At 36.1% G+C, this 22,726-nt stretch overlaps 1 protein-coding gene across 1 annotated transcript in view; it reads left to right on the top strand.

Annotated features, from left to right (window-relative positions):
• The window catches only part of CWC27 (CWC27 spliceosome associated cyclophilin), a 269,385-nt gene that overhangs the window by 200,984 nt on the left and 45,675 nt on the right, over window positions 1-22,726 (top strand). The window contains exons 12-13 of the mRNA XM_003925798.4: window positions 11,740-11,849; window positions 17,653-17,756. Coding sequence (XP_003925847.3) covers window positions 11,740-11,849; window positions 17,653-17,756 — 214 coding nt within the window. The remainder of the gene's footprint in view (window positions 1-11,739; window positions 11,850-17,652; window positions 17,757-22,726) is intronic.

The raw sequence follows: 22,726 nt of genomic DNA, 5'->3' as shown, positions 1-22,726 counted from the left end.
ACACAAAGAAGCAGTTATGATACAGTGTGCTTGGGAGCTACAAAGTGCTTTGAAAGTTCAAATGAGGGGAAAAGATGATTAAGGAGAATCGAGAAAAACCCATAAGGGATTCTTCCTAGATAGAACTTAATTGAGTAAACCCACTGTTTGTCTCTTCTTCTCTTTTTTCCTCATTATTTGTTAAACCATATATTATGGTCTGGAGAAGTTTAGGGCCTTTTATTGTAGGATTTTCTTTCATCAGGATATACCCAGTTGGTTACATGATGCGTTTTTGTGTCAAATTGGAATTGTTTTCCTAGGGATTTTTTTTTTCCAAACATGAGAAGAAACAACCAAACTGCTTAAGAGCTTGTACTTTAGAGCCAGACTACATGGATTTATATTCCCAAGTTTCTGCTCCATATGATAAATTATTTAACCTCTTCCTGTTTTCATTTTCTCATTGGCAAAATGGGGTTCATAACCTAATTTCCTCATAGACTTGTTAGTTAGAGGATTAAACAAGCAACTTAGTTACCAGTGTCTGGCATATAGTAAGTAGTTGAAATGTTAGCCATCATATTAGTTATTTTCAAGTCTGATACTTTTCTTTGAATTAATTTAAGATCTGGCATATTTAAAAAATAATGCAAATAGACTTTGTAGTTTCCAGAAAGTGTGAGGTACTAGTAGACATTAGTAACATTAACATTTTTTATATCCATCAAAGTCTGACTACTTCGTTAATCAAATTATGCTTACTGTTATGATTACCACATCACCTTTATTTAGTTAGCAAAAATTTTCTTGAAAAGTTTTGTAAATCCAGAGACATTTAAAATCCAGAGATATTTAAAATAATTTATAAGCAACTTTATTAACAGTTGCTGGCATAGAAAAGCCACTCAGTATATATGTTTTTGTTTTTTTTTTTTTTTTTTTTTTCTTGAGACAGTGTCTCGCTATGTTGTTCAGGCTGGTTTTGAACTCCTAGGCCCAAGATCCTCCCACATCAGCCTCCTGAATAGATGTGACTACAGGCCTGCACTACCACACCCAGCTTAATACCCTTTTTTTTTTAATGAACGAATTTATAGCTACTTAGAACCGATAGTTCCTTGAACTGTGGTCCTGAAACAACAGAGGGTATAAGCTCTTTTAATCTATACAATGAGAGTTATGGATAGATACCATTGGTTCATTAAGTAGGTAGCCAGTGAAGAGATTCAAGTGTAGTGAAGATTAAGTTTCTGACTAGCTCCTAGGGAGAGGATTAGGGACATTCTTGATAACATTTAGGAACAAATGTGCAATACTTTACTTGCAGTCTTACTTCAGTTTGTCACCTAAACTAAGAGTTGGAATACAAGTTTTAGCCCAGGCTCTGCTGATAACTCACATGGGACACTAGCTAAGTAATGTCACTTACCTGGTCCTTAGCTGCTTCATCTATCAACTAGGAAGTTAGTTTAGAAGATCCTCAAGCTGCTTCCTAGCTCTTGTGCTCTAGTAAACTGATGAGTCTAGTGATGCTGGATATTTCCTTCCCAAGCCCCTTCATATATATATATATATATATATATATATATATATATATATATATTCTCCTGTTTTTATCTCATATACAGCTAATACATTTTTAAATTTTTATTTCAACACCATAACATATATAATCTTTAAGTCCTCAGGATGCTTGTATTATTTCCTTGAATCCACATTTTGATACTTATAAGTAACATGATTTTTCACGTGTTAAGTTCATTTTACCCTTTAATTTCTGGAATGAAAAGCCTGTATCATATATGTTTTACATTTCTTTCAAAGCATCTCTTAGCCTAAGTAGCACACAGAAGACGCAATGTAATTACGAATTGAAGTTTTAATTGAAGACAGCAGGATATAATGTGGACCTTTGTATCATAGAGACCTCAGCTCACATCCTAGCTTTACTATACTCTAATTGTGGTCGTATCCTGTTTCCTCATTTGTAAAATAGGTTTATAGACACTTTCCTCATTGATAATCAAAGCACCTTAGCATGGTGCATAACATATAGTAAGTTCTTAGTAGATACTCTTTTTTAATTCCATCCTTCATCACTATCTATTTAGCATATATTTCATAGAAATTTCAGGTAATAATGACTAGTCATTATAATGCATCATTATTGTTTATGAGTCATCCAATGTACACTGAGATTTATAAGAAAAGTAAAAGTAGAGCACTCTGTATTAGAAAAACAGAATTATTTTAAACACCTTATGTGTTTTTAATAGCCAGTTTTATGTCACTAAAATCATCTAGTCACTTATTCAATTTTTGTTTGTTCAGGAGGATTCAAGCACATGAGAATGGGTGTGCTACTTTCTGTTCTGGCAACATGGACTGAGCTAACACAGAACGGCCTTCTGCAAATCTATGGAAATGCTGGTTAAAATATGATCCAGCCCAATTTAAATACTTAGCTAGGCTTGAGGAAGAGAGAAAAGTAAGAAAGAAAAGGAAAATCGTAGGTACCAGAAACAAAATGAAGGCATAACCAGACACTGAGTAAGCCAATACTACAGTGGCGCAAGCGGATTTTGGATCCAAATGGAGGCTCTAATATCTAGAAGCTAAGGTTTTAATTCATAGTTGGATGGAAGATATGGCCTTGGTTTAGAGAGGTAGGAACTAGAAATCTGTCTACCTGGTCAGGAATGACACAAAGAAACCTGCCATTTTTCAGAGCTATGTGTGGGAGAAAAAAAGTCCCCAGCTGTGTGTGGGAGAGTCTCTTATGAAAAAGCCAAAAGTCTAAACCTCTACCAGACATAAATATAAAGAGTGTATGTATGCTATTTATATGGTATAGGATTCCTAAGTCAAGAAAATAATGGGAAAAATGGCTCTTGACAAATGGAACCCCTTGATTGTCTGGTAGAAACCAATGGAAAACCTCTCTGTTAGGAACACTTTACACAATCTTGGTGCCTAGGATTCCTATGGAATGTGATAGAGATGCAGTCCTAGCTGAAAATAAACTCACAATAAAACATTAGAAAACACATAAATAAATGACCACCCTAGAGAGAGGGTCAGAAGATATAACAAACAGAAGAATCCCCAAGAAAAATCTGAGTGATAGAACATAATAACTCTGTTTTAAATAACTTTAGAGAATGCAGTCCAGGTGGAATCTTAGCAGGCTTAATCTTGGTATCACAAATGAATATAATGAAATATCAGCAAACCTCATCTGTTCTCAAGCTGTTTGCCTATTCATTTGGGCTAGAAATGAAAACATAAGGAGGGGAAAGATATCCTTAAGTCAGGTGATGAAAAATCTCAAAAGACCAAGAACTGGAGCAGCCAGTGCATATAATAGGAGGTAGTATGTTTGCCTTGTCTTTTCTGAACTTGATTATTTAGATTTATGACGTTCTGGAAGAAAAAATTGACAAGACTATGAATTTGACTGGGTTTATATATTTACTGATATGTTTTCCATTTTGATAAATGACTGTAATACATCTACATTATAAAACTATTAGTGGCCAGCTTTTCTGATCTCAAACAGTAGGCTGGATTGGATCAGTCTTTCTGAGCTCAATTTTATTATTGTAATTTGTCATGCAAAGGTATTTTAAAGTTCTTAATTGGTAGATGGGCAGAAAAAATTACCAAATCAATCTTTTCCACCTGGAATTTCTGTGAACACCTTCAGCCAAATCTTGGCATTTTATCTTATGGATGGAATTGATGGAATTTATTAGCAAATGGATATGTCTGAGAGGGAATCCCATTTATTGTGAAGCAGTTTTTAGTATTTATTTAGACAGGGAAATTGCTTTTGTAAGAAATAAAGATTTTAAGTATTCTATTAGTTGAGATTTTTAAGTTAATATTAATTTTGTGGAATTTAACTTTAGAAAATCCTAACATTTTAGAGTGAAATGCCGTTTCCATTAAATATGGTCTGTCCCTTTTATTTCATTGAAAGAAAATAATTTAGTAAAGAACATTTAGGAGTACATGGAATTTTCATTTGAAGCTGTATCAGATCAACTAATTCTACATGAAGGCATACAGACACAAAGTAGCATTAAGTTGCCCTTCATCAGCACTTTAGAGAACATATGCTTTTATTTTATAACTGTTTGTGAGAAAATTATGACAAGGTAAAATTAGCCTAAGCTAAAATACTACATGTTTCAGTGTTAAGATTGTGTGCCACTGAATTAGTCAGATTAATAGACTGCCCTTAAAATAATATTTATTGCCCAACTAGCTGCCCTGGCCTAACATCAAATTTATATAATTTGGTTGTTTCTCAACTCATATTAGTCCACCTGTAGTTGACAGTCAGTGAAATTTTTTCTTAGCTCTGTTGAGTACATCTTTTTTAAAAAATCAAATTGGTATTAATTTATTAACCACAATCAAATTAAAAGCTCCAGAATACATCCAAGTAATAAAACCCAAAGATAGTTGCAGATAAAAAAAACGAAACTCCTGAGCAACTTTAGAAGCTCTCATTCTCTTTAGGGCATTCTTTAAAGGAGTAGCAAAGCATTTACAGCTATATAATGATAGAGAACAGCCTGTGATTTATCCGTTCTACCCTGAAGCACCAAGTGTTTGAGTCCTTAACTTCATTACAATATCCAGTCAGCTGTGTTGAAGTCAAAATGGTCCCACCTATAATCAGGAGATAAAAAGTCAAGTTTTTATACACTTTTCCCCTTTGAAAAACAAAAGCTGCAGTAAGGATAAGATTACAGTCCAAGACTGTCAGATGACAGTTGAGTTTACAACTGAGGTATAGACAACATAAAGTTCCATTTCCTTCTCAGTCTATCTGCTGAAAATTGCTTAACTGGAGCTTCATTAAGAATGGAATATAGAGGCAGGAGAATTGCCTGAACCCAGGAGGCAGAGGTTGCGGTGAGCCGAGATCGCGCCATTGCACTCCAGCCTGGGCAACAAGAGCGAAACTCCGTCACAAAAAAAAAAAAAAAAAAAAAAAAAAAAAGAATGGAATATAGTTATTAGCTGGGCATGATGGCGCACGCCTGTAGTCCCAGCTACTTGGGAGGCTGAGGAAGGAGAATTGCTTGAACCCAGGAGGCAGAGGTTGCGATGAGCCGAAATTACACCATTGCACTCCAGCCTGGGTAACAGGAGTGAAACTCCATCTTAAAAAAAAAAAGAATGGAATATAGTAAACATGGGGTAGATGCAAATAGTGTTGAAACATGTTTCAGGCCTTGTGAAACAAGAGTTACCTTATTTGATCTGGGATCGTTTAAATAATAATGAAAAATCACAAAATTTTACCCCACTATTTTCTTAGCATTTTTCAAAGTAAAATTGGTTTTGCGATCAATTTCTTACTTCAGTTAGAGAATATTGTCTTTTCTTTGTCATTTTCAATTTAGTTCCTATACCAAACAGATTTTATCAAACAGATCCTACAACTTACGGGTGAATTTTATTGATTTTTTAGATGCTTGCCATCACTACCATTAATTGCCTGATACAAAACATTTATGAAGCTGGTAATGACTATATATTAAGAAGAATGACTAATGCTACAATATTATCAGGGCATATATGTTCAGGAGGATGTGAACTACATGCCTGTGTTTTCATTATCATGGCTAGAAAATATAAAAAGAGTGTGGTTTCATAAATACTGAGGAAATAAAGTGATACATTAAAGTTGTCATAACTTTTCAATATAGGTTAAGATGTGAGAAATGCAGGAGGAAGTAAAATAAAAATGCTAACATGTCTAAGAACATCTCAATTGGAAAATCCTTATAACCATTTTTAGACTATATATAGCTTCAGAAAAAAAGAAAGTTTCCCTTTTCCCTCCTTCGATGTAAAAAATTTCATAATATGAAAGAAAAGTATTTGTATAGAGAGGGAAAGAGAAAGAAAAACAAGCCTAACTTGTGCAAGAGTCTGTGATATCTTTTGAAAGCTCAATTATAACAAAAAACATAGAGTTAGCACCTGAGTGTACAGTATATGTGAGCGTATATTTTGGTACTTCCATAATTTAATCTGAACGAGAAATTATTAATAGTTTATTAAGTGTTTGCCACATGTCAGACAGTATTTTATTTAATCCTCACAACAGCAAGTGAGGTAGATATTATCATTCCCAATTTATAGCTGAAGAAACTGAAGCACAAAAAGATGTCATAGCTTACTCCTATGTCACACATATAGTAAATTGTGGAACCAAGATTCAGATCAGTCTCACTTCAAAGTCTGTGCTCTAAAGATGCCAGGCTCACTGGCACCTCCTGTAGTGGAAACTAAGAGCACACATTCTTTCTTTTTTTTTTTTTTTTTTATGAGAGGGAGTTTCGCTCTTGTTACCCAGGCTGGAGTGCAATGGCGCGATCTCGGCTCACCGCAACCTCCGCCTCCTGGGTTCAGGCAATTCTCCTGCCTCAGCCTCCTGAGTAGCTGGGATTACAGGCACGCACCACCATGCCCAGCTAATTTTTTGTATTTTTGGTAGAGACGGGGTTTCACCATGTTGACCGGGATGGTCTCGATCTCTTGACCTCGTGATCCACCCGCCTGGGCCTCCCAAAGTGCTGGGATTACAGGCTTGAGCCACCGCGCCCGGCCAACATTCTTTCATTTTTACCTACCAGACGAAATGTGTGTGCTTTAGGTTACTGTCTGAGTGCTAGTTTTAATGTCTTAAGAATATCTTGTGAGTTTAATAAGATTGTCCATAAGTTGATGCTATTGATAATAAGTGGTGACTAAAGAGGCTTCGTTGTACTATTCTCTCTATATTTGTACTGAAATTTTTCCATAATAAAATATTCTGTTTGTTTGTTTTAAAAGTACTTTTTGACTAACCTTTCTGGGCTAGGAGTTGTTCATTGGTTTGTTCAGTGAGTCTCGATGTGAGAATTAATTGCATTGTACATATCTTCTTTTTTTTACATTCCCATGATATTTTGGTGGAAGAGAGGTACTGCTATTTGCTCTCCGTTCCATGAAAACTGCCTATTTATATTTACTATTTCATGTTATTTTTTTCTAGAATGAGTATCAGCCAGTCATTTTTACAATTACCTATACTTGTTTCAAAATGTTCCTATTTCTGAAATACTAATCATGTGATACTCACAAAGATGACAGTGAATAGCTACTCCTCAGTCCGATCTCACACCAACACCACGACTGTCCTTGATGGTTGGAACCAAAAGGATGTATTACAGAGCTCTACATGGCAGGTTAAGTCAGTAAAACTTCGATAGATTCACTATTGTTAAGATTACAGTTCTTCCCAAATTAATGTATACATTTAGTGCAGCTATTATCAAAATCCTAGCTGACTTATTTAAAGAAATTGTCAAGCTGATATTAAAATTTATGTGGAAAGGCAAAGAAAAAAAAATCACCAAAATAGTCGTGAAAAAGAAGACAAAGTTAGCTTACACTAACTGATTCAAGACTTACTATAAACCTGCAGTGATCAAGACAGTATACTACTGGCACAAAGAGAGACATAGATTAATGGAACAGAAGAGAATGTCTAGAAATAGGCATACATATATGGTCAGTTGATTTTCAAGAAAGATACTAAGGCAGTTCACTGGAGGAAAGAAAGCCTTTTTAACATGTAAGGTTGGAACAATTGATGTCTATATAGAAAAAATAAATCTCAACCCTTACCTTACACCATATATAAAAATCAACTTGAAAGAAATTATATACCTTAACAGAAAAGCTAAAATTTTATACTACTAAAAGAAAGCATTAGAAAAAACTTTTGAGACCATGAGGCAAATAAGGATTTTTTTAGATAAAACACAAAAAATGTGATGTATGAAATTTATATATCAATAAAATGCTGTTCATCTAATTTTAACTTTTGCTCTTTGAAAGATACATTTGAGAAAATGAAAAGGGAAATCAGACTGAGAGAAACCATTTGCAAAATATATATTTGACAAAGGACTTATATCCAGAATATAAAGGAAAACTCTTACAACTCATTAGTAAGACAAAAAATTTATTAATAGACAAAAGATTTGAATAAACAGTTCACAAAAGAAGATACATAAATGGCCAAAAAGCACATGCAAAATTTAATATCACTTGTCATCAGAAAAATGGCACTAGAAACCACAAGATACTATTTCACACTCTAAAATATTCAGTTAAATGACAATGCCAGATATATTTGTGGATGTGAGGCAACTCAAACTCTCCTATGTTGTGATAGGGATGAGGCAGCCAAATGGTGCAGCCATTTGTAAAACAATATGGCAGTATTATATAAAATTAAACATACACTTATCACTTGACTCAGCAATCCCACTCCTAGATATTTACCCCAGAAAAATGAAAATATGTGTCCACAAACAAACTTGTGTATGTAAATTTTTAAAGAGGCATCATTTGTAGTAGCCAAAAACTGTAAGCAACTCAAAATAAACAAATTAGAGTATATCCGTGCTATGGAATACTACCCAGTTATGCAAAGAAACATGGATGAATCTCAACAAAGCCAGACATAAAGGACTACATATTGTACGATTCCATTTGTATGAGTTTCTAGTAATGGCAAAACTGTGGTGACGGAAAGCAGATCACTGGTGCCTCATTGCCAGAAGAAGAAAACCGAATGTAAGAGACATTTGTTTGTAGAGCTGTGGAACTTTTCTATATCTTGATCAAAGTGAAAGTTACATGCTCTATACCAGACGTCCCCAAACTACTGCCCGCGGGCCGCATGCGGCCCCCTGAAGCCATTTATCCGGCCCCCGGCCGCACTTCAGGAAGGGGCACCTCTTTCATTGGTGGTCAGTGAGAGGAGCACAGTATGTGGCGGCCCTCCAACGGTCTGAGGGACAGTGAACTGGCCCCCTGTGTAAAAAGTTTGGGGACGCCTGCTCTATACAATACCAAAACTCATCACATTTTATATAGCAAATTAGTGAATTTTACTACGTTAGGCCTGCATCAATACAGCTGTTTCATTTCATGATTTCGTTTCCTAAATAAGGTGACTACTATTTCTAAGTTATTAGAAGGCCTTTTAGTATTATAAACAACATAGCTACAGAATTCCATGCTTTATTATATACTTAAACTTACTATTCTTGACTTGTTAAAATTGATTTTTAAGGCAACTTTATAGCACTTTTAAAAAGTGTTTCTACTTCCTGCACATTTCTAGTAAGTGTAATCAAGTGGTTGCTTTTTGCTAAAAGGGACCATGTTCAAGAAGAGGTGTGTGAAACACATTAAAATAAGCACTGCTGAATCTGTTTTGAAGTTTGTAAGCTTAACTTACGTATGACATGAGATAGCAGAATTAATCTTTACCCTTTCCATTTATTGTAAAATTCTTATCATGAAGGTTTTCAGTTTTTTGTAGCTGAAAATGTAAGCAAAGAAGTTGTCCTTTCTCTTTTGCATTTTTTAACCATAAAAACATTAAATAGTTCTACAGATACTCATCAGCATTTTCCTTAGAATTTTACAAACTTCTGCTCTAGGAAATAGCAGAAAGGAATTATTGACTCCCTAAAGGCAATGGAACAGGAGATTCCAGGTACATGGCAAATGCTGAATATAACTGTGAAACTGGGAAGGGGAAGAAGGCAAATTGGCCTACTACCTTATTTTCCCTTTCTTCAATTACATTATTACTTCATTTATTTGACTATTTATCAAGTCACTTGCCAGGCACTGTCCTAAGTGCTGAGGAGGTATGATTTGTCCTCAAGGAATTTAATGTCAAAAATAAACAGGAAATCACCATAAAGTGATATAAGTGCTAAAGGGTGCTTTGGAAACTCAAAGGAGAAGCATCTAAACCCGACTTCAAGAATGGAATCAGAAAAGGCTCCCTAAAGTGCCAACCAAGCTGAGACCTAAAGGAGGAGCAGAAATTAAGCAAGGAGAATTAACAAGAATGGAAAGATTAACTGTTTGTAGTATCCCTGAAGGAAGAAAAGCATGTACAAAGGCTGATGGGGGGGGTCAGGAGAGCAGGTTTAAGAATACTAGCTATCAGCCAAGTGAAAGCATATCCAGGTGGATGCAGCAAAGGAGTTGTGAGAGACATAACTGGAAAAGAAAGCATTAACTGCCTCATGTAGGGATCCTAAGTCATCTTAAAGTGCTTCCTCTTTATCACAGCACAGTGCAAATCTAACCACTATAGGATAAGAAGAAGAGAGGTATTCAAAGATGTAATTCAGAAGAAAAATATGAAAGTAATTTTAAATCTACTGTAAGAATCATTTCATGTATACCAATTACGATGGCATACTCTTTTTACTAGTGTTTACTAGGCATGTGTGACTCAGATATTATTTCTGTATTTAATGGTTCATTTTTCCTTAACGTGCTCAGGTTTTTTTGTGTGGGTTTTTCTTTTGTTTGCTTGTTTTGTTTTTCTGAGACATAGTCTTACTTTGTCATCCAGGCTAGAGTGCAATGGCACTATCACTGCAACCTCTTCCTCCCAGGTTCAAGTGATTCTCCTGCCTCAGCCTTCTGAGTAGCTGGGACTACAGGCACCTGCCATCATGCCCAGCTAATTTTTGTATTTTCAGCAGGAACGGGGTTTCACCATGTTGGCCAGGCTGGTCTTGAACTCCTTACCTCAGGTGATCCACCCTCCTCGGTCTCCCAAAGTACTGGGATTACAAATGTGAGCCACTGCACCTGGCCAATGTGCTCAGTTTTTAATGCTTACAGATGTCAGTTTTGAAAGCAGGACTGTCCTTCCAAGTTCCACCAAAATCATATTAGGTAACCACCAAAAGCTAACTTGTTTCTTAGTTCAAACTTTTTTTTAACCAGAAAATCTCTTGAACAAAATGGCTGATTGTTAATATATTGCATATTTGTGATGTTCCTCAAGCTGGGTAACAAAGAGACAACTAACAGACTAAAGCTTTGGTAGAAAGATTACTGGCATTCTGGATTACATCCGGCTTATCATTTGTCTGCCACCTAAAGAGAAGATATAGGGTTTGTGTGTGCGTGTGTGTGTGTGTGTGTGTGTGTGTGTTAGTCACAAATTTTTAATTGACATTTATACCTGTAAGATGTTAAAAAATGTTAGTACTTGAGTTTGTTGGCTTGTTTATTTTTGAGGCAAAACTGTGTTTTATGAACCCAGATGTTAACTAACCTTCACATGGAATTATTGCAGGATCAAACCCATAGGTTTGTTTTCTATTTCTAATTTCTAATTCAGTAAAGATTATTTTTATCTGCTTTTGCTAACTGTTTTGACTTATTTGTTAGATATATTTATTTTCTATGATACCATTAAATTGAAGGTTGTTATTGTTATAACTGGGGAACAAAAATGGTAGGTAATTGGAATATCAACTAATATTTGAAATATTGTATCTTCTAAGGCAAGGAAGCAATATAAAATGGTATTGCTGAATTTTAGGAAAACCTTAATTATTTTAAAAGCAAGACAGATGATCAACTTAAATAAGTACATGTGAGAAGAACAACTATAATAGTGCAATGTATAGTAAAGATATTTATAAAATTGGCTCATAAATTAACATCAGTCACATTCAAATTTAGGAAATAGTTACAGAGCTGGCGGAGCTTACAGGTTTTCTTTTGAAATTAAATGGTGAAAATCCAAGCCCAAGTGCCAAGCTCCTCTTCAGTGATAGGAGCATAAACATTGCTATGAATCCAAAGAGCTATTTTGCCACTTATTCTAAAAATTATTCTACTACTCTTTAGAAGAAGAAGCCACTCCAGATGGTGCTATTGCAGAATACAGAAGAGAAAAGCAAAAGTATGAAGCTTTGAGGAAGCAACAGTCAAAGAAGGGAACTTCCCGGGAAGATCAGGTAACTTCAAAACCCCAAATCCATACTTAATTTATTGTCTTTTTATTGTTTTTACGTGTTTCTAAATGGAGCCTAATTTGATTATATATCAGGAGAAGCACTACCTCTTAAAAATGAAAAAGAATATATATAGGGTAGACATTGGCCACTCACATAAAGATTCAAACTCTGGAGTTCTTTCCAGACATTTGTGGTGAAAAAACCTGGAACTCCCACATTTCAACCTGGTACTCCTATAGTAAGCACAGAAACCTCATGAAGCCACATATCTTCAGAAACCCAGGTAGAACCTCTGTCTAGTGAATATTATGAAACAAAGAAGTGGTGATTGTAAGTGATGAGAGAGTCAATTCCATCCCAGCATCGCACATGCTGACTAGCCAGCTTAGCTTGAAATTGTACACTGTCTGGAAATAAAGCACTTGGTCTACTAGCTGACTTCTATTGTAATAAAACTGTTTATTACAAGTAATTCCTGAATCATCAGGTAGTTAATATTAAGAAGTTGTCAGAAATCAAGAATGAAAAGAGATAGGAAGCTAGCTCAACAATTTGGGAGTCAGCACTATGCACCGTGCAATACGTGACACTTGATAAAACAAATCTCTTAAGCAGAGCTTCATGTTGAAAAGTTAGAGGGCAGACAGATATCATTTATTTTTGGTGCAGCCATATATATGGATATAAACAAACTGCCTTATATATATGGACATGCCATTTTAGTTGTATAAATAAAATAGGCAAAATAAAAGTAAATATAAAAGCCCAAACCTGTTTGGATAAATTAATCTAATCAAGAATTGTGTTATAAATAACACCTAATTACTTGTAAGGAAGGATCATGTATCACTGCTTACCATGAAAATAATCATAGGGAAAGGTCAACAAGAAGTCAGATATAGGAAATTGTAATTATAGAGAACTAACATGTATGTAACTTTCAAAAATTACAGGTTAATAAAGTACATTATTAATTTGTTTTCATAAAATCACAAAGTCTTCTAAATAGCAATCATAGTGACTATACTACCAGAGATACTAAGGATTACTCATTCATTCATTCCTTTCCCCCCAACCCTCTTAGAGCAAATAATTATTAAGAACCTGCCATGTATTAATCACTGTATTTGACGGTCAACACATGAACACTCTGATCTGATCTGCTCTCTCTCTGATCTGCTCTCTCTGATATATCAGGGAAAAGAGCTAATTAAACAAGCAATACCACTGAAAGGGGGTGAGCACTTTGAACGGGTAGGTACAGGAAACTATGTAGATGTATAACAGGGGGGCCTAACATGGCCTAAGAATTTGGGAGGGCCTTCCTAAGGAACTGATTTGTCAGCTGAACTTCAAAGGTTGTGTAGGAGACAGCCAGGTAGAGGCAGGGTATGGCTAGACAAAAGGAACAGTATGTGCATGAGAAGTCTTTGACCTCTTTGCAAAGAACTAAAAGATATTAAATATGACTAACATAAACTAAGAAGAGAAAGATGAGGCTGAAAAGGTAAGCAAAAATAAGTTTGTACGAGGTATTTTTGAACCATGTTAAGGAGTTTAGAATTTATCTTAAAGACCATGGGAACTATAAACAGAAGAAAATGATATGATTTCACTTTCAGGAAGATTTCTCTAACTGGGCTGCAGTATGGAGATTGGACTGGATATAGGACAGGGCCAGAGGCACAGGGCCCAGTTGGGAGACTCTTGTGTTAGATATGCATAAACAGAGTGTGCCAAGATTGGGCCCCTTCAACATAGCTTCTACATTCTGGGAAGGCTCTCACTGCACTGAAGAGCCTTCCTGGAAGTAGTTGGCTATCCATTCCTTCAGCCAAAACCATAAACTCAATAATTCCCCTGCAGATGCCAATCAAAATGCCTCCTTGCAGATCCTATCTTCTTCACACTATAATAAATGTGTTCCATTATCTTTGTGACTTTTTTCTGCCCAGAATCTTCTCTTCCTTTATAATACAGCAGGAGGAAGTCAGTCCAGTCTTAAATATAGAAGAAGCTAAAACTGGCCAAGAGGATGTTTTTTGTTTGCCACAGTCTCCCCTCTTTGAGCAAATGCCGAAACTGGCTCATCCTAACTGGCTCTAAAAACAAACTGCCTTGCCACTTTTAACTCAAGGAGAAAGATCTCCAGGTCTAGTATAATTTTCTAGGAAGTTTTAAAATTTCATTCCACTTAGAAGTCTTTTTTTGTTTTCATTTTTCTTTATGCTTTTAAAAAAGACAATTCCAAGTGTGTTAATGTCCATCATTAAAAATTAATAGGGGCCAGGCATGGTGGCTCACCCTTGTAATCCCAGGAGTTTTGGAGGCCCAGATGGGAGGATCCCTTGAGCCCAGGAGTTTGACCTCAGCCTAGACAACATAGGGATATCCCATCTCCACAGCAAAAAAAAAAAAAAAAAAAAATAGCTGGGCATGGTGGAAGACATCCTAACTACTCGGGAGGCTGTGGCAGGAGGATCACTTGAGCCTGGTAGGTTGATGCTGTAGTGAGCCATGGTTGCACCATTGCACTCCAGCCTGGGTGGCAGAGTGAGACTCTATATCTCTTAAAAAAAGTATTGATATGGTTTACTTTTAAGCTGTATTATATTAGTCCATTTTCAAACTGCTGATAAGACATACCCAAAAGTAGGAAGAGAAGGAGTTTTAATTTGACTTATAGTTCCACATGGCTGAGGAGGTCTTACAATCATAGTGGAGGGTGAAAGGCATTTCTTACATGGCAGTGCAAGAGAGAATGATGAAAAAGCAAAAGCAGAAACACCTGACAACCCCATCAGATCCTGTGAGACTTATTCACTATCACGAGAATAGCATGGGAAAGACCGGCCCCCATGATTCAATTACCTCCCACTGGGTTCCTCCCACAACACATGGGAATTCTGGGAGATACAATTCAAGTTGAAACTTGGGTGGAGACACAGCCAGACCGTATTATATAGATTAAATAAACAGACATGGAGATAGGTATATGGAGTTACATATTTATGTAATAGTTGATACAGATATAGATACAGATATATAAACACACACACATACACACACACACACACACACACACACACACACACACACACAGCCTTGAAGTATATTTACCAAAATGTTAACAGTGGTTATTCTGAGTGGTGGGAGAATAGTTATTTTACTTCTATTTTCCAATATTTTTACAGTAACCTGTTTTCTTGTTAATAAGCAAATACAATAAGAATTTCTAAACAATGGAGTATTTTTAATGAATAAGGTTTAAAAACAAGAGATGCTTTATCTGTTAACATTGTTTGAAGAATTTAATTCTATAATGTCTACTCTAAAAACAGATAAAATATCTAAATGCTAACATACTAGGCAGCCCTTAGAATGCCTATGATGATATTCTGTAGGAACTTATAAATTTTCCCCAAAACTCATCGCATTCAGTAGCTATGATAATATGTGTATTTTTAGCTGTTATGTGGACATTAAATTTTGCTGAAAAGTAGAAGATGCTTTTTACTATCATTTGTTAAACAATAACCAAGTACCTTTTTCTTGCAGTTAATTTGGCACCATTTGTCTTTACTAAGCTTGGGTTCTAGACTGCCCAAACCTACTTAACTTTTTCATAAACTGCGATCTTATTGATAATGTCTAGATAAGTTCTGGAGCTTAGGAAGTTTTTGTGACTCTTTACCAGTTAGTCACATGTTGAACTGTCACACATCTTTTTCCTTGTGAAATGTGAGGATTTCAGTATTGAATTCAACATACCAAAATCTTGATTAGGCCCTTGATTTCTCGGACAGGTAATATTTTATTCCATTTCACGGTGATGTACTCCATAAATCTGTCAAAAGAAAAAACATTTTCTAGCTTCTGTTGTCTGCTCAAATTCTGGAGTAGATTGCTACGATCTAGGAGATAGTGTGATTACAAAATTGTAGCCACTTGCTTCTTCTTGCCCATGGAGAGCATAGGAGCCAAACAAGAATTCACAGGAATGTTCCCCCTACATACACACTTTAAAAAAAAAAATACTCAACACAATATTTGTATTCATCTTTCACTTAGCAATAGAGTACAATGTTTCATGTATATAATTTTTGATAACGATAGCATATTTATAATTATTAATAACAATAGTATAGTTAGGCCAGGCACAGTGGCTCACACCTGTAATCCCAGGACTTTGGGAGGCCAAGGTGGGCAGATCACTTGAGTCAGGAGTTGGAGACCAGCCTTTCCAATATGGTGAAACCCATCTTTACCAAAAATACAAAAAAATTAGCTGGGTTTGGCAGCATATGCCTGTAGTTCTACTCGGTACTCTGGGGCAGGAGAATCACTTGAACCTGGCAGGCGGAGGTTGCAGTCAGCCGAGATCGTGCCATTGCACTACATCCTGGGCCTCACAGCGAGACTCCATCTCAAAAAAATAAAAACGAAAAAAATAGCATATTTACTGCTTTTTACTAATTTTTTAAATATATTTTATTGCATGCTTTTTACTAAATTTATCTAGTTTCTTACTATAGACATTTAACATGTTTTCATTTTTCCATTTGTGTGAATATTGCTGCATTGTACATCTTGTACATAAGCCATTTTCTGTGTTTCACATTATTTTTCTGTCATCCCAGGGTTGTAATTACTCAATCAGAGGGAATGATCATCTTAAAGTTTCCAATACATATCAACAGCTTTCTAAAGATATTCTAATTTGCTCATTTTCCATCAGTTAATATGTTCATTCTACCTTCCTAATATTGATATTTTTATATTTTTGGAAATTTGTCAAATAATACTGTTTATTTTTTTGTTTTTGATTTCACATAACAGTGAATTACCTTTCTGTGAATTACCTTTCTCTCTTATAGACACCAAAATCTTTTTTTTTTAATTGCATTTTAGTTTTTGGGGTACATGTGAAGAACAAGCAAGATTGTTGCATAGATACACTCGTGGCAGTGTGATTTGCTGCCTTCCTCCCCATCACCTATATCTGGCATTTCTCCCCATGTCATCTCTCCCCAGCTCCCCACCCCCCACTGTCCCTCTACTGTTTCCCCCCAACAGACCCCAGTGTGTAGCGCTCCCCTCCCTGTATCCATGTGTTCTCATTGTTCAACACCTGTCTATGAGTGAGAACATTTGGACACCAAAATCTTAACTATAAATGAGCATAAATTTTTTATTTTATTTTATTGATTTATTTAGAGACAGAATCTCACTCTGTTACCCCCATTGGAATGCAGTGGCACAATCATAGGTCACTACAGCCTGAAACTCCTAGGCTCAAGGGGTCCTCCTGCCGGACGCTTCATAGTAGCTGAGACTACAGGTGCTTATCACCACATCTGGCTTTTTTTTTTCTTTTAAGTGATGGAGTCTCACTGCATTACCCCTGCTGGTCTTGAGGTCTTGCACTCTTGGGCTCAAAAGATCCTCCCACCTTGGCCTCCCAAAGGGCTGGGACATGAACCAATGCACCAGGCAAAACATGTATTTTTAAAAATTGAGTCTTCTGTCTTCTACATAAGCAAATTTTTGTTTCCCAAATCAGAAAATAGTCACCTGTCTCTGAGAGGAAATGTCAGTGCAAATCCAAACAGAACAATGTCAGAGTTTGTTAATGTCACTATTGCAGCATAAAGGTATTTTTGTTCTTTTCATTCAAAAGCAAACATTTATCTAAGTGTTTTACATCCAAGTAGGATACTTGCTTTTCTACCAAACTTAAACATCTCTTTTAAAATTATATTTGTCTTTATCAGAAAACTTAGCAGTCTTATTGTTATTTCAGACTCTTGCACTGCTGAACCAGTTTAAATCTAAACTCACTCAAGCAATTGCTGAAATGCCTGAAAATGACACTCCTGAAACAGAAGTCGAAGATGATGAAGGATGGTAAGGACTTTGATTTCCTTATATTAACCATGAACAAGTAGGCTCAGAGCAGAGACGCTGCTGCGACATTTCCACTATATCATTCTTTTGTTTTCAGACTTTACCGTCACCATTACAGGACCTTGACAGTTTTTTGACTTTATTTCAGTTCAGTATAAAGTAAAATAAATAAATGCACCAAGCACTGAAGAAACAAGCATTTATTAAGCACTTAGTATGTTTAGCGTTGTGCTAACCAGTGAAAAATGTGCAAGAAATTATCCCAGCTCTAAATAACTTTCTAATATTGTGGAAAAGATGAGACTCACATTAAACAACTCAAAAACAACCTTAGAAGACAATAAATCAATAATTTCTTACATTTTCCCACAGACATTTTAGAGCTCAGTAATCTATTTCATAATCCTAACTTCCTCTTGAAAGTTATGATCTACAGGATCCTAGCAACTCGTACATAGTTAATTTTATTTTTATCTTTGGATATTTTTCAGCTCTTTAAGACACTGATATGAAATAAAATAATGACATGTACATGTCTTTTGCTTAGAACTTTATCCTATACTGGCAAAAAAAGGGGGAGGGGGAATAAAAATTGTGTGGTTTTTCCTTATCACACTCCTCTGTCCTTAAGTTGAGTTCACATGCAGTGTATTAGGCCTTTCCACACCTAACTGCCTCCACCTCCCACTACACCCTGGCTCAGCCACATTGCTGCAAGCAAGCCAGTGTATCACCCCCTACACATGACTCACCCTCTGGAGACTCTGAACCATCACATGTGCCATTACCCCAACCCAGAATCATAGCCACAGTTCTCTCTGCCAAACAGCGTCGCCCCTATTTCAAAACTCTGTTCAACACTCCCATCCTCCAGGAAACCAGTCAGCAAGATTTGTTGAACACTCACAAATCTAGAGGGTGGAGGAAGGAGGGCTGGAACACACATTTAAAAAGACATAAAAACACTTATTAAGGAAACATTCAAACACGTAAGACTCTGCAACTGTGTATAACTTTAATCAAAAGGTCTGAGGGCATGATGATTTGAGTGGAATGAATCCTATCTAACCTAAGACTCTGAAAGCACTTGTCTATTTCTCAATTAATTTATAGTTTTCATATGATGTGGGTTATGATCTACATCTATTTTAATAGGTTTTCGTAAGATTCTACATCTCTTTTAATAGGTTTCTATTACTTATATATATTTGTTTATACTTAAATTCAAAGTTGCTTGAAGGCAGAAGCTGCCTCCTTCCATAGTTTGGTGCCAAAGGCAATGACTCAGTGAATGTTGATTGACCCATAAAGATAAATGCACATTGTACAGAATTTTTTTGTTTTATATAACTGAGCAGGTTTAGTTGTGTGTGTGTGTGTGTGTGTGTGTGTGTTGTTTTGTTTTGTTTTGTTTTGTTTTGTTTTATTCCTTGAATGTCTCAACATCTCTTTCAAATGTTTTGGGTTCAGCCACCACACAAAAAATGTTTTGCCAAGTACTCTTCCCTTTATTTTTGAATCCATATGCATTATTAAAGGGAATATGACCCATGTGTTTCTGATTCATTTACACTTAACTCATCAAGATGGTGTTTTGTAAGAGCAGTTTGATGCCCAATAAGTTTTTTTAACCTTTTTATAAGCCATTTAAGTCCTTTTTTATTGAACAGGAAAGTCACCAACAAATTCAAACCCCAGAAGTTTCATTCGAAACTCATAACCCACAGGATTCAAATTTACTTTCAACTTGGCAAGACCATTTAATTTCTCAAGGTTCTTCCTAGCCCCTTAGTTCAATATTCTCTCATTTTGAATTCCTCATTAGTTTCAGATACCAATGATGTATTTTTAAAAGTGCCATTACTGTTTTTGATGGATTTGATTATACAATCAATTTTCTGGCTAACATTCTCATTTAGAAACTTTAAAAATGGGGACACTTCACTGGACATGGGGGAAAAAAATCACTGGTCAGTGATGTTAGCTAATTCTCCATTGGGAAAAGAAATGGTGCAGAAGTGGGAAACAAGCTAAAGGAACCAGTAGCATGTCTTCGGGGGCTCCTTTCTGCCTTCAATTGCAGTCTCCTAAACAGAAAGTCAGAGCTGTACCCTACACACCTCCAGAATTTTTTTGGTATTTGTTTTATTTAACATCTAACAAAAATGCCTTTCATGTTTAAGGCACTATGCAGAATCAGATAGTATATACAGGGCCCTTATGTAATGCTTTTTTATTGTAATTTAGACCTTTGGACTTTGTAACCTGATAAGCAACAACATCATTTCTGTTCAGTTTAGCTTTCTTGAGTCTCTGGTGATTTAGATCCTCTCTCATAAAGTATATTCTTCTCAGGAAAGGAGTCTTATATTAAAAATGATTTATAACAAATATTATGAGTGCATGGCATGTGCATGTGTGTTATGCATAAATTACATGGTTTCCAGACTCTTTTGTGGGTCGTGGTTGCCGCTTTTCTAAGAAGTGAAAGTCAGCCAGTGTGCTGTAGTACACTGTCAGGGTCTGTTATCTGAGGTAAAATGATTGCTTCTAAGACATTTTTATGTGTCCGCATGAGTGGCCACACATTGAGGGATCATTTTCATTTTCTGTCAAGATAGAAACCATTACCAATTTGTTATGTTTTCTTTTACTTGGCAAACTATTCTTTTCGCATTTTTGGCTGAGCTGCTGTATTGGCATGGTATACAACAGACATTTGGGTACCATTCAGCAGCGTTACACTTTTCATGCAAAAAGAAAAAAAAGCAGGGGAGGGAGAGAAAGAAAAGAAATATGATTCTATTGTAAACAGTGCGCATGGTGTTTGAAAATTATTCCCAGATTTCACTGTCTACCAAGGCATTTAAAGAAGTATTATTAGTAGATCTAAACTGAAATAAATGATAGAAATTTTTTGCTTAGAATTGCTAGGATTCCTCCCTTGTTCAGATGTATACTGCCAATATTTGATAATAGTGATGGTCCCAGAGTGGTCTCTTTGTCACTATATTCCTTAGTCCCACACTATCACAGACTCATATACCTGTAGAATTCTGCTTCAAGCACAGATGAAACCGATTAGACACATGGCAGGAGGCACTTGCCCAGCAATTCATATGATCATATGGATAAAGTCCATATGCCAGTTTGGGTTTGGTTAGATGAAGCTTGGTGAGCTCCCAAAAAAGTTTTGAGAAAGATAGCCACCTGCTCCTCACACAACAAAATTGGCATTTCTAAGTAGAGGAGAAAATTTTAATCTACGTGAATAGGCTATGATCTTACAGGCATTAACTCTTCACTATTATGTTTCATTGAAAATTCTTTCCAGATTTTTAAATCTAAGATTACCTTAGAACACACAGCACATATACATGATAAAATAATGAAGAATATAATGGTCAATCTGCCTTCTTCCCTCTTTTCTTCTTTCTCTCCCCTCCATCACTTTATTCCACAGTGCATACAGTATTTACTATTATAAAAATTTGAAAAACACTAACAATTGCATGGTTGCCTCAAGGAAATATTTTACTGATTATTATCTAATTAAAAGAGGTTCACTGTGGTTGGGGATGGTGGCTCACGACTTTAATCTCAGCACTTTGGGAGACCGAGGCAGGTGGATCACCTGAGGTCAGGAGTTCGAGACCAATCTGGCCAATATGGTGAAACCCTGACTCCACTAAAAATAGAAAAATTAGCCGGGCATAGTGGTGGGCACTTGTAGTCCTGGCTACTCAGGAGGCTGAGGCAGTAGAATTGCTTGAACCCAGGAGGCAGAGGTTGCAGTAAGCCAAGATTACACCACTGCACTCCAGCCTGGGTGACAGAGCAAGACTCCGTCCCAAAAAATAAATAAATAAATAAATAAATAAATAAATAAATAAATAATAACAGGTCCCAGGCAGCAGAATCGCTTGAACCTGGGAGGTGGAGGTTGCAGTAAGCCAAGATCGCACCACTGCACTCCAGCCTGGGTGGCAGAGCAAGACTCGTGTCTGAAAAAAAAAGAGGCAGAGGCAGCAGAATCGCTTAAACTCAGGAGCCTGGGAGGTGGAGGTTGCAGTGAGCCAAGACCATGTCATTGCACTCCAGCCTGGACAACAAGAGCAAAACTTCATCTCAAAAAAAAAAAAAAAAAAGATATTCACTGTGGAAAAATCAAAATGCAGACACCCTCAAAGGAGGTAAATAAAAATTATATATGATCCCAAACTCAAAGATAAATACTGTTAATTTATACGTATCAATTTATATATTTATGCTGTTTACACCAAATATGTGAAAGTATATGTTTATACATGTTATTTTATTTCTGTCCAGGTATTTCTATGCACATACATATTTTAAACAGAAATTAGATTATATAGTACTACAGCTTTATGACTTTCTTTTTTTTCCCTCAGCAATATACAGTGACTACTTCATCTTATCATATGTAATTTTATGTAATTTTTATCTTTTGTATAATGACCGTCATATTTCACTATATGATGAACCACAAATTTACTTGACAATATTGTTGATTTTTTTTTTTTTTTTTTTTTTTTTTGAGACGGAGTTTCGCTCTTGTTACCCAGGCTGTAGTGCAATGACGCGATCTCGGCTCACCGCAACCTCTGCCTCCTGGGTTCAGGCAATTCTCCTGCCTCAGCCTCCTGAGTAGCTGGAATTACAGGCACGTGCCACCATGCCCGGCTAATTTTTTGTATTTTTAGTAGAGACGGGGTTTCACTATGTTGACCGGGATGGTCTCGATCTCCTGACCTTGTGATCCACTCGCCTCGGCCCTCCAAAGTGCTGGGATTACAGGCTTGAGCCACCGCGCCCACCGTTGTTGAATATTTAAACGGTGCTATAACATCCTTGTTTTTGTGTCATTGCCCATTTTCTTCAAATAAATTTCTAAAACTGAAATTGCTTACTCAGTGAGTATACATGTTGACTTCTGCTAAATATTTTCA

This window comes from Saimiri boliviensis, chromosome 1 (genome assembly GCF_048565385.1).
Source record: "Saimiri boliviensis isolate mSaiBol1 chromosome 1, mSaiBol1.pri, whole genome shotgun sequence".
NCBI classification, from domain to species: Eukaryota; Metazoa; Chordata; class Mammalia; order Primates; family Cebidae; genus Saimiri; species Saimiri boliviensis.
Note: the sequence above shows the minus strand (reverse complement) of the source record. Positions and strands in the feature narration are given on the sequence as shown.